Source organism: Parus major, chromosome Z (assembly GCF_001522545.3).
Source record: "Parus major isolate Abel chromosome Z, Parus_major1.1, whole genome shotgun sequence".
Lineage (NCBI taxonomy): Eukaryota > Metazoa > Chordata > Aves > Passeriformes > Paridae > Parus > Parus major.
The window spans coordinates 45,552,008-45,565,534 of NC_031799.1; the positions used below are offsets into that span (position 1 = coordinate 45,552,008).

Sequence of the window (13,527 nt, forward strand, 5' to 3'; positions counted from 1 at the left end):
ACAATTAAAATTAAAACAGTTGGTAAGTCTCATCCCAAGTATTATGCATTGTATTAACAGCTGTGAAGTCACATTCAAGAGCCTGTATAAAATGACGTACAACACATGGCCTTACTTCTTCTTTCTAAAGAAAGACAAAAAATGAGACACTGGAATTATCTGTAGGCCTTGATATCCAACAAAATGTCAAATTAAATTGACAGTTTATGCAAAAAAACACAGCAGTGCCAATATGATAAAGCAAACATATTGGAGGTCAGATATTTTTGTTTTTTTGGAGAAAAAAGAGTCATTGGCTGGCAGAAAGGCAATGAACATAAAGGAAGTGTTGCTGAATTCAGGTGCTGTCAGGCACCACGGCAGCTGTGCATAATACATGGCAGTTAAGAGCTGAACATAAATCCCCTGCCCTTGACAGTCACCACAGAGGATGTGGTTGTAGCCTGTCTGAGCTAATTCAAAACACAAGCATGTGTGCTCTTTGTACACACTAACCACGGGAAGCAAGTCCACATTCATCCATGCAAACCGAAGAACCATTCCAGAAGAGATGAGCCATAAGAGTGCAACAATTAATTGCAGGATTTTACCAACTTAGACCCTCCATCTCCTAGATCTCCCATTGTCTCACTGAATTTTAGTGGGGGAAAAGGGACATTTCTCCAGTTCCAGAAAGAGAACTACTTTCCCTCAGCTTCAGAAGTATGTGTCTTGTGCACTTGTATCAAGTTTAGAAAAAGTACCCTCTTTCCAAGCTTTGAACTGAATACTAAACACAGAAATGTTAGTCATGTTTAAATCTGTACATGGATTTTTTTTTCTTTTGCAGTTATATAAAAGAGGCTAAGTTTTGTAAGACATACGTGGCATATGCTTTTTAAACATGATTTTATTTGTTAAAAAAATAAATTTTATTACATGTAATTTAACCTGCTAGGTGCTATTGTGAAAAGCCTATTCTTTAACTCCACTGGAAGAGAGGAAAAAGAAATTCTAATATTTTGAAGTGGAAGTAACGGCATTTTTATTTATTTAGTGTTCCTATGTAAGGATGGGTATGGAAAGCTTAACTGTTTTTGAGAACTACCTGCGTAACTAAAGAGGGAAAAACATCTAAAACAGGGTAAAATTGTGCTTTTATTTAGCTGCACCAAAAGCTGTGACTGGTCTGTAAAATCTTCCAAGAGGAAAACCAGCATGGAGAACACCCAACACTGTTGGAAATTTTAACTGATACTAAAGCATAGCAGCATACAAAAGCATCAGAAATGATAAAGAATAAACTTAAAGCTGAGACTGGCAGCAAGTTGTAGCAATATTGGTAATTGTGCCTCTTGTGCTGCTGCAACCAAAGTAATGACACTGAATTTATGAGACGAGTTTAAATGCAAAAAGTGCATCCTTTTAGTAACTGTGGTATATACAGACCTAAAGATTTTTCTAGAAGACATCAGAGACGTTAACAGTGTAAATATTACAAAGAAAGCTCATTTTTTTCAATAGCCCAAATAAAATATTATTCAGAGCACTTGAATAGACATTATCCCCTCCTATTTCACAGAACTGTTCTGGAAAGTATTCCAAATTTCTCCTCTAGTGGAGCACTCTGGAAACTTGATTGCAAAAACCTAGGGAGTTCCTTCTTCCTATTATACTCATCATGAAGTAAGGAAAGGAAGGAAGCAGCATTAGGGCAAGTGAATTCTGCAGGTAATGACCAAACCTACCTCCTCTTGTAACGGGATGAAAGTAATATTGAATTCTACTTCTCTGAGAAAACACTAAAAAATGTATTTTATTAATGAAATTGCAGGAATAAAATTGTAACCTTTTACAAGTTATTTTAGTTACATACCAACTTCCTTGTAGATGACAAAGAATGTATGTGATTAAAGCCAATGTTTATAAGCTAAAAGATGATGTCCTTAGCAAGTACAATGGGAAAAGTTAAGAGCTGTTCCACAAGATCAGAACAGCCTCAGTGTACTTTCTGCTTCCTTTCATGGAAGAAACACATAACTGGCAAACCCAGCTAGAGAATTTAAAAGGAAAACAGAAAAACATTGATATTCATATTAGCAATTGAAAACATTAGTATTGCTAAATGTGATATTGCAACTCTACATTGATAAAATAACTTGTAAATCAGCCATTAAAAAATACAGACTTTGTAACATATGATAAAACCCCCAAGGTTACTCATGTATGAGCAATCAATGCATTCTTTAGTGGTACACACTTAAAGCCTCCAGTGAAAGGGAAGCATAACAGCTGTTTGAATAGTAGTAGGTAGAAAGGTCGTTACACCTGTAAGTACGCTGGGGACAAAATACTAAATGTCTGTAATTGCTGCACCCATTGCATTCAGTGTGCAACTGCAAACACAAGGAAAGGAACCAGTGTACAGTACTAGTACTGTTTAAATAACACACAAGATTATACATTGCAGCATAATTATTACTACACACATACGTTCTCAGTACATGCTGGTATATAGGTTCTCAAACACGCACACACAGCCAGCCACAAGCGCGCTTCACTCACCCTCTCACAGGCAAACACACACTCACACCGTTCATCCCCACTCACAGTATCTGAAGGCTCTATATAAGGTAGATTGCTATATTGTTTGGAGCTACCACTTTTTTTTTCTTTTTCTTTTATATAAAAGCACATGCTAAAAGATCACATCCACAGTAATCTCGCAGCAATACTCGGAATGATCACACAAAACCCAGGGAATGTTAGTGCACACACAAAATTAAGCTAAAAAAAAAAAAAAAATCTTTGGAGTTCCAATCACACTTGTTAGTATAACAATCCTGTAACTGTGAAGACTAGTTATAAGCTTTATAATTGATTAAGTCACACAGTGCAAAGTAAGGTCCATTGACCCTTTTGTGTAAAAGGGTAGGCTGGAAGCCACATGGGTAGGTAAGTTCAATAGAGTTCATATATACATGTGACCAGAAACACCCAAACCAGATCTGTGCTCTTAGATTGGTCATTCTGAATCACGATGCACTTCTGAAGCATCAGCTCTACAAATCGGGCAGGTACGATTGGCCTGTAAAACCAGAAAAACAAAAGAGAGTTAACCAGACTGACAAATACATTGTTAAAGTAATGTGTATGTGACAATGCAACCCGTGACAGCTGAAGAGCAATCCAAGAGAAGACAGAATGTACTTATGCCTTTTCTTATTTTGTTTTGTTATGTTTTGTTTATGTTTGAACAGTGTGATGAGTTTGCCAACTCAGAATTACATCTACAAAAAAGATAATTGAGCCTTTTATTTTTAAAGACAAAGAAAGACAACAAATAAGGCTCTAGCTAAGTGATGGTGGTTTCATTAATGCAGATTCACAATTACAGTATATTGCAGTTGGATGGATGCAACTGAAAACCTGTACTGTATGCTGCAGAGAAACCCACCAGAACAAACTGAGACATCTTGGGCTGCAAATAAACATTTTGTGTGATGATGTCATATTGTCACCAACTGATCAGGAATGACATCATACTTTGTTTTATTCAGTTATCATAATAGAAAAACATCATATAGTCTTGGCCAAAGCTGAAAGCAAACCAGGGAAAAAGGGAGGGTCTTTTAGTAAAGTGGAAGGGGAATAAAAAAAAAATAAAGAAAAGATGACCCAACCAAGCAGGTATTCAAGTCATGTGCACCACCAGGCCTAGATTTAGCTCTTTAGTAAAACACACACTGAAAATATGTATGAAAATATAAGTTACTTTTCTAGCTTCTTTAAAATTGCAGAAATTGTAAGCTTCCAGGAATTACAGAAATCTACTGTGCCAGGATAAAATGAATACTCATGGACACTACACCACAGCTTTTCAAGTAACTTTTCAAGATCCTACATGAACATCTGCTTTAAATTTAGTTGCATTCTTGTGTCTTTCATGAAATGTACTTCCCCCTCCTGGCATTTAATATGCCTCTTTGACGTCAAAAGAGAAGTGAGGGGGACATAATATTGTAATATTGACCTTCTAACTTGCCACCCTTCCAGGCTGACTTAATTTTCTGCTGTAACTACAGAGTACTGCACAATGAATTGATTTATTTTTTTTTTTTTTTTAATAGGAATTTGTTGTTAAAATGAACTGCATTTAGAATAATGAAACTATAGGGCTACTAGAATCATCTAACAACCACTGCACTACTTTGCTGTTAATAGAAGTAAAAGAAGTAAAGTAGTAAGCTGAAGTAGTTACAGTTTGTCTTTTTCCATGTATAATACAGCATTTCCTACCTAGCATTTCCAAGTACATTAAATACAAAGGCAGGTTGTCCTTTTAAGGTTGCTCTAAACTCTCTGGGTGAAGACAGGTCATGGTGCCAAGCACTTTTTTGGAATGATGACTTTTACTTCATAGAAGAACACATTTCTCGTGTTTCTCTCTTTCTCATACTTGACTAGAGGATATAGGCTAAGAAGCAGCCAAATGCTTTGAAACAAGAGAATTGGGAATACTACAGAAAGTAGAAGGGTAACCTCTCTCTTTTTAATTCTGTTGTTTCCTCCTCTGTATTACATCTTCTCTTGTCAACTCTTTAAGTTTGCTTAAATAGGGAACTATTTTAGCTGAAGTGGGCAACCTAATTCACTGTTACAGAACATCTCCTCTTACTTGCTCACCACCTAAAAAGATAGGACTGTTAAATATTCCATGCATACAAGTCAAAGCTTTTTCAGTTTTTTTACTTCTCTATCCCCACCAACATGCAACCCAAGAGGAGTATTTTTAAAGTGCTCAGATTGAATCACTAAACTTTTACTTATATCTTTCACTAAAGTGACATATGATGTAATTTAAAAAAGACTCAATTGCACTACATAGTTCTAGAAATAGTCCTAGATAGCAGTCCTAGATAACAATTACACTCTCCAAAGAAATGAGATTGAATCAGTAAAAACAGTGACTAACCAATTATGTTTTTCTTTTTCTACCTTGAGGAATAATATTACAAGTACTAAAAGCTACAATTTTAACCCTCCCTTGTAGAATTTATGAACATGATGTTGGCTGGATGATGTGAATTAGGTGGATGTGGACATAATTATACAATCAAGATGCATTTAAAAACTCTCAAATTCATAAAGGAATGGACAGAAGCAAAAGTAAAGCACAAAATATTCTCCAGTTATCATCACTTCCAAATGTTAGCTTTTTAGTTATAACCAAGTTTAGACAGAGGCTGTAACTAGAACAGACTGGTTTTACAGGTAATTTGGTACAGCTTCCAAAGCAAAATAGTCGTTATTTCAATATACCATCTCCAAACCACTGTAACTGAACCCACATTCAGTGAAAGTATTGTCTTAATGACCCTACACTAGGATGGGTTAACCTTGTCTATCTTATTTTGCACTCAGCTCTGGAATAACAATGTCAATGCAAGTTTTACTAGACTTAACTGTACCCCTCTACATTTTGATTGCATATCTTGCACCTCCATTCTAAAGACTATCTTTAGAAAATACTACATGTGAAGATCTGTTAGAAAATGTGGTTTCTAAGGTGGGCCAGGAATATCAGCACAACTATTTCACTGCTAGAATATGCTAGTACACTTTGATTATGAAAAATTGCTCACACGCTACGATTATGAAAACAGACTAAATTAAATACACTTTTTTTCAATTTTCAGTTCCAAATTCTATTCTCAGTTCATTAGCAATTGAAATGAAAAACTCTCAACTTTAAAAGTAACACACTGAGTCCCAAAAAAGATTAATTCAACATGCTTGTCTGACTCCTGAGTGTGATGTTAGGTAAGAAAAAGACAAGCATTATACTTCCCTGGTATGTTCCTCTAACTTCCAGAAACCTGCAGATCAGGGGTTCTATGAACCAGAAGTAAATTTTTTTGAAGTAAATTAGTAACCTGGAAAGAGCTGTCTTTAAAGAAATCCGCATAATAAACCTACAGCATCTACTATTTCACAGGCTACGTCAAATGGCACTTGGTTTGTTTTTTTTTTTACAACGTGGAGAGAATACTATCCCTGGATACTCACTGTACACACCACAACCCACTTAAGAGAGTTTCATGCAATGAAAGATTGACACATGTAGTGTAGATGCTGCTTGACAAGGGAGACATTGAGGAACACCACTTCAATACACAGACTCTCCTCCAGAGGAAAACTGATAATATTATGTGGAGTCTGTGCTTGTGGCATTTTAGCATGGCAATAAAACAACCAGATGCTGACTCTTGAGCATGTATGTGACTTCAGACACTTTTGGACCATTTCTACCAAAAATTATGAGCATTACAAATAGTTACACTGGCCCTAGATTTTGTAGAAGCTTTAGACTTAGACTACCATGGGTACTGTAGCCAAAGGGCAATTTCACATCCCATTTTTTCAAATCCTTCTTATTATTCTTGGTATCTTCTTAGCAAAAAAAATACATTCAATATTAATTTGATTTTTTCATACTCTGCACAGTATATTTTAGCATTTGTCTAAGATATGATGCCATATTTACGATGCCATAAAGGCAAGAGGGTTTTATTTCTCTCCAAAACAACAAACACCATCTATAATTTTCTAGGGACCATACCAACATAAGATCACTGCAGTTTCCAATGTTCCACAAAACAGACTAAATTGATTAAAGCTGAATAGAATAAAACAGTCAAAAAAATGAGGCATGATGGGAATCAATACCTTGCTGGCAGTAGATATGGCTCAGTGCAGCCTGTAGAAATATCTGCCAAAACCTACTTGTATTTCTTGTTCTTCTCATGTTCTGCACAGCTGCTATTTAATCAGTGCTCTTACTGGGTGGTCCTGATTCCTGAGCCTTTGTTTTTTGCTCAAATTCTCTTGGATGGGTAAATAATTTTGTAAAACTGTAATTTCTATTTGCATATATTACATTTCTGTGTATATGCATAAACCTAAACACACACATGTAACCCCTTTATTTGCCCCAGAAACAAACAATAGCAAAGTGGGGAAGGAAATATGCTGGAACTCATTCTTGCACATTATTTTGTACACTGGCTGGGAAATGAAAACTGGTGAATCTAAACTACTACAGCAAGCAATGTAAAAAAAATAGTTGAAGCCACCATCACCATCAAACTCTGTATCACACCTCCTATACTATTTACTTTTTTTCAAGTCTTCTTTAATGTTGCATATTACTCAAATGCACAGTTATTGTTTTAAGCAAATGGAAAACACAGTAAGAGATGTCGACACAAACAGCTGTATTCATACACATTTTCCCTTGTGCCCAATACTATGAAGAAACAATCTTCATCAATTATTAGAATAATGTAATATCTAGGCAGTGCTTCCATTCTGCTGGCATTTTTAAGTATCAGAAACATGAAACAAGATAAAATGAAATGGAACAACAAAATATCCCCACCCTCTCCTACAAAATCACATAATCAGTTTCATCTAAGATAGGATTACTTTTTCTTACCTTCAGCCATTTATCAACACACTTGGCATGGAACTCGTGGTTACAGGGTAAGACTCTAAGTAGCTGCCTTGACTCAAAATCACACATGCACACCACACATCTAGAAAAGACAGTGAAGTTCAAATGTATCTGCTATGCAAGAACAGCACAAATATGCAATTCCATACAAAACTTTACAGGTATGATTGCAACACAGTAGTTATTACCTAGCTGTTACTGCAAATTAAAGAAAATAACATCAAGCCACCTAAACTATGGATCTTTGAAAGATACCAATATACTTACAATGTCTGCTCTGACTGGTGATTGTTTGGATTGAACCTGTAGGATGGAAGCTGCTCAATGTCTGCTTTTGTTAATCCCCGTGGTTTGGCTTCTCCCAGACGTTCTGCCAAATTCAGCAGTGCCTGCAAAACATGGACACCAGACATTTAAAAATTCACTGATCAAACAGGCTCTGGTTCCATTAGTGCTAGGGACTATCATCACATCTTACTACCTCAGCTGCTAGCACAAAACACCCTTCTATCAAGAAATGTTTAGAACTTTAGTTCTCCCATACAATACAAACTCCTTGGAAAGTCTTTCAGAACTTAACCATCTTTGTAATTATGTAAGATATTATCTCTGGGATTTCAAAACCCACTTCCCAAGGACTCAAATTCCAGTTAGTCCTGTGGCTACATGCACAGCTCAGTAAATAATTAACTTCTGAGGGATTGCCTCACCCTGCTATGAAATTAACGGTGCTGGTGACCAGAAAAAAATTGTCAACTAATTTCCTTCATAAAAACATGTGAATTTGGTCTTCTGAGAGAAATAATAAATTTAATGAGACAGCTTATGATTCCCACTCCATGTCTTGGGCTAGCTGAATTTAAATATGGAGATTTTATCTTCAATCTGGAAAACAAATATATATCATTGAACTTTAAGCACTTTCTCCGCTGCTAATTTTTATGTTAATTTTCTGTAATCCAACAATTGCAACTAAAATCCTTTCATGTATATAATTTGCAATCTGTCGTGTATTTAACTCACGCTCCTTCATGAGGGTCCTAGGAAACAACGTCACTGGGAGAGAGAATCAGTCTACAGAAAAGATCCTATGAAATGGTACTGATTCCTTAAATTTATGAACTAGGGCCCAAATTCTCAGAAGACATTGCTTCTTCGGAACCACCACAGAAGTTATTACAGAAGCGCTCATTGTTAAACTGAAGATGTGGAACTACAGAGATCTCAACGGGAGCACAGGCAAAGAGATGCAAAGCTCAGTGTTAATGATGACTAACTTAGGAGAAATCAAATGGAATCCATTAGCTTCAGAACCAGCAAAGAAACAACAGTTGGAACAGCCCCATAATTATCTAGGATATTTAAGAGGGTTCTGCATCTCTAGATGTGAATTACCATCCTCTCCAGAGAGCAAGAAGAAAATGCAGTAAGGCAATTTTATAAACATTACGTTTAGATTAATTAATCCTATGATATTAAAACTATTCTGAAAGTTACACTCATAAAGCCATTAACTTACCCTTTTCTTTTCAAAGTGTTTCACTTCTGTTTGGTATTTAAAATAAATTAAATTTTGAAAGGAGAAGAATAGCATGGAGAACATAAAAGTTGAACAATTTAATGATTACTAGACTGGATAGCTGAATTCTGGGAAAGAGCAATAGACAAGAAAGAAAGCTAAACACTTCTAATATCCAGTATTACAAAAAAAATTCTGAAAGGACCATTTTTGGATTCTTTCTTCACAGTCACTACATTTATTTGGAAGGCAAAACCAGGATTAAAAACAAAATATAATAAAATTTTATCTATTGCTTGAGCTAACATCTGTTCTTTAAAGGTAGTTGTAGTTCACACACCAACCTCATAGTTTTCTACCTCTCCATCTTCCACATCCAACTCAAAGCTGAAAGCTGGTCCAACTGCCGGTGGCACTGGGAGCATTGATCTACCATGAGAGCAAACAAGGATAAGGTTCAGCATCTTGCTGAAGGAAAGCACAGAAACATCTGGCAGAGGTAAAGTAACCTTTCTGATGCCTCTCAAACCAACATGTTCTCAGAACTGGCAAAAATGTTATGTTTGAAATCAAGAACAGACATTTGAAGTGAAAGAGTCACAGGAAAAAGCTTTTTCTGACATTGGGAACGCTGACTTTTTAACTGCATGCGCGTTTCACTCAGTACTTTTAACCAACAATAATCTAATTATCACAGACCATGGAGACCAAAAACTGGCAAAAAAATTGAAAAAAATTCTGGTTTTAAACATGTTTTATTTCTTTAAGTGGATAAAAGACCATCAAAGAGGAATGCTAAGTTCATTTAGATCTCCAACATAAAAGTCTTGCAACTTCTGCAAGCCTAAAACACACAGTGAAGATAAATAGGATTTGCTACCAGACTAACTTCCATCCTGAAAGCAAGCACAAATTCACTTTCTCATGTACTGTGATGTTGGTTAAAGCAGAATCCTTTCAGACTGAGAGATCAGAGAGATGTTTTTCTGGTTGTATATTAGTATGTCTTTTTACCCTCCTAGGTAGTACAATGGGTCAAAACTTCATCCACAGACATGGAAAACACAAATTCAAAGCACTAATACAGTAGAATCAGGAATTACTGTGCCACATCATGTTCTCAATGAATAGGCAAGAAGCTATGACTTTATTTTCAGACTGCAAGATGAAAAGTTGAACAACTTTGCTGAATCAGTTTTCTGGTGCCATTTTCATGCTACGTCTGAAATTGCACAGAGAGAATCTACAGATCTGGCGTCTTGGTTATTTCCTTGTCAACGTCACCTTTGCCACCAGAAACTTAATCTTTGTTTTCCAAACATTTAAATCTTACTTCCAATATAGAACACAGAAGACTAATACATCTCATGTGACAGACCCAAACTCTCTTCCAAAGAGTCTACTGTAACACACTACAGATAATTCCTAAACATTAATTGTCCCACATCTTTTCCAGAAACAGATAATCAGAGGCAGAACAGAAATATGGCAACTGTGATAGAGCAGCACTTCAGCCAATGAAGAGTAACACATCACAGAAGTTCCCACTCTTGTGATTTATAAATAAGAACCAAACCAAATTAATTTATTCCATAAGTGAAGACTCCTACAACTTGATCCTACAGTGTAACTATGCCTCTGTAAGAGTACCATAGAACTATGATTTAAAATCTGTTGAAGATTTTACCAAGAGTTCAGAAACAAGAGGCTAACTGTGCCTCAAAATACCTACAAAACTACACTGGACAAAAACTATTTACTTGTATTTTTCCTTGCTCAGTGGTGTAGGTTATTCAAAATAGGCTGAAAAGTTTACACAGAAATGGAAGTTTTCCTCTGAAACAGAGGTGAAATATGAGTGGTCTCTGGTAGAGTCCAACCATAAAAAGTGCCAAGATGCTTGCTGACTTCTTAATAGCCTATATGGAAGCAAATGTACTTTTCACTTACAGCACATAAGGTAATAGGCTGGGGTGGTAAGGGTGTGGTGGTATTGGCTGCTGTGATCGGTATCTGCTGCGCCCTGTGAGTCTTCGAGGCATAAAAGGTGGGTAAGGCTGCAAGAAAGAAGAAAATAAGCTTCAACTGAAACTTGTGGAACTGGAACTTGTGTCCAGTTTTGGGCTCCCCAGCACAAGACAGACATGGACATACTGGAGAGAGTCCAGCAAAGGGTCACTAAGATGGGACTGGAGCATCTCACGTGTGTGAAAAGGCTGAGACAGCTGAGCCTGTTCAGCCTGGAGAAGAGAAGGCTCCGGGGGATCCTATCAATGTATATAAATACCTGAAGGGAGGGTGCAAAGAAGATGGAGCCAGGCTCTTTTCAGTGGTGCCCAGTGGCAGGACCAGAGACATTGGGCACAGACTGAAACACAGTAGGCTCTGTCTGAACATCAGGAAACACTTCTTTAATCTGAGGGTGACTGGACACTGGCACAGGTTGCCTAGGGAGATGGTGGAGTCTCCCTTTCTGGAGATACTCAAAAGCTGGCTGGACATAGTCCTGGACATCCAGTTTTAGGTGGCTGTGCTTGACCTTTCAACCTTATCCAGTCTGTGAGCCCATGATTCAACATTTTCTATGTTTAATCTCTACCCTCAGTAATGAAATCTACTTTCAATAAATCATTATTTTAAAAATCCACACTCTGCAAAAATCCATAAGAATCTCAGCCTCAATTTGAAATTACTATTCCCATCTATAATATACAATCATACCACTTCAAGTGAGAAAGTGGTAATATACAACAGAAATCCTTACAAGTTCCTGTGTGTTTACTGTTGGTATAGTTTGGGAAACAGGATGTGAATTGCTCACCCTCTTGTAAATAAAAAAGGCTAACGCATTATTATGCAGGCCTATGCATAAGCAGTTGAGTAAAGAAGCCCTTAAAAACTCATTAAAATGAGAATTTAAAAAAAAATCTGTTTAAAAAACCTCTAACATTTAAGCAATGATATATATTTACATTTAGGCTTAAAGGCTTGAAGTCTTTCAGGTGTATGTGGGAGGTTTAATCACTATAATTTCTGCAGCTGGACAACACAGAGAGACATTCATGCCCAAAGTTTCAATGCATTCATTCCATGGATAAATCAAGGCACTTTTTGACATCTTTTAGTAAAATGTTTTTGTATTTTCTGCAACTGAAATTCATGTGTTCCTACTGAATTCATATTTGAGTGTCTTTAAGACTTTTTTTTTAAACAAAGAACACCTATCTAAGCCTTTACTAACACATTTTTCTTAAATGCTTGAAATCTAAAATCACAGCACCCCAATGACTAACCTAAAATCCCCTAATTTTACATTATATTATAATTACATAAATTATAATTAGATAGCCATACATAAAAATAACATATGAATATAAACACAATGCAAAAGAACCAGGTTCCTTTTGGTTGAAGTCTCAAACAAGATATATCAATTTTACTGCTTTGTGAATTCTGCAATCCAAAAACATAGTTAGAAACTGTTGTGTTCACGGAATGAGAAAGAATCAGAAATGCAGCTATTCTACTGTAATGTTAATGCAAATAAAGCCTTTTAAAGACTTACTATTACTTTATAAAAGGCCACATAGTTACTTGTAATATGTCTCTATTCTACTCCTTAGCAATAAACAACACAGAGCTGAGGCATCAGAGAGGACAAATGCTACAATCTGCAGAAAATGGTATTATGTTCCCTATCTACTTTAACAACCAAACTTAAAAATTAAGGAAGTCTGACTCCAAGCAAAACATGTATGATTAGACTGACTCATCTAACAAGCATACTGAATAAAATACTATCAGTTTATGGAAACTTTCAAGAGTCCTGGACTCCAGAGTGTCTCATACTGCCTGAAAACTTCATTCAAAATCAGTACACTTTTAAATTAGGAGTAAGTTGATCACTTTTTGAAATGATTGACATTAATGTGAACCTTCCTAAAAACTGCAGCAAGCATTTGACTAGGCTCTGTGATTTCAAGGAGACTCAGTAAAGACAAGGTATCTGCATATTCCGCAGCTGCAGGGCCTGAAATTTAATTATTATTTAAAATTTAAAAAACAATATGCCCCTAAAACCACTGACAACTTCATGCACATGTCAAACAATAAAAAATTTCAGCATCTATTCTTGGGATCTAGTTTTTTCTCCCAGCATCACACAGGCAGGAGAGAGGGTATTTTAGTTTTTTTTTTTAAAAAGTGACCCGCATGAAACAACCACAACAACAACAACAAAACCCTGACCCATTTCAGGACTAATATAATTGCAGATTGAAGAGCATGACAAAGATCTTAGAAGTAGCATCACTGAACACACCACAGAAGCACACAATTCAACAAAATTCAACACATATTTTATCCTGCACCACTTTAAACTTTATTTTGTGCCGCTGTAGTTGAACTGCCTGTCAATCCCCTGAAAGCTGACTTATATCCAGCTTTATAACATGGCTATATTTCTAATATACGATGTGGTCTAAATTATGGAAGCACTCTACAACTGCTTAAA

At 36.2% G+C, this 13,527-nt stretch overlaps 1 protein-coding gene across 4 annotated transcripts in view; it reads right to left on the reverse strand.

Moving 5' to 3' along the window:
• Positions 1-4: 4 nt before the first annotated feature.
• Positions 5-13,527, reverse strand: part of RNF38 (ring finger protein 38) — a 90,386-nt gene continuing 76,863 nt past the window's right edge. For 3 of the 4 annotated variants that reach the window (XM_015653061.3, XM_015653064.2, XM_015653062.3), the window contains 5 exons: positions 10,965-11,071; positions 9,359-9,443; positions 7,763-7,884; positions 7,478-7,577; positions 5-3,067 (listed from right to left, as the gene is read on the reverse strand). In XM_015653061.3, coding sequence (XP_015508547.1) covers positions 3,005-3,067; positions 7,478-7,577; positions 7,763-7,884; positions 9,359-9,443; positions 10,965-11,071 — 477 coding nt within the window. In that variant the 3' untranslated portion in view covers positions 5-3,004. The remainder of the gene's footprint in view (positions 3,068-7,477; positions 7,578-7,762; positions 7,885-9,358; positions 9,444-10,964; positions 11,072-13,527) is intronic. The other variant, XM_015653063.2, reaches the window with a different exon arrangement.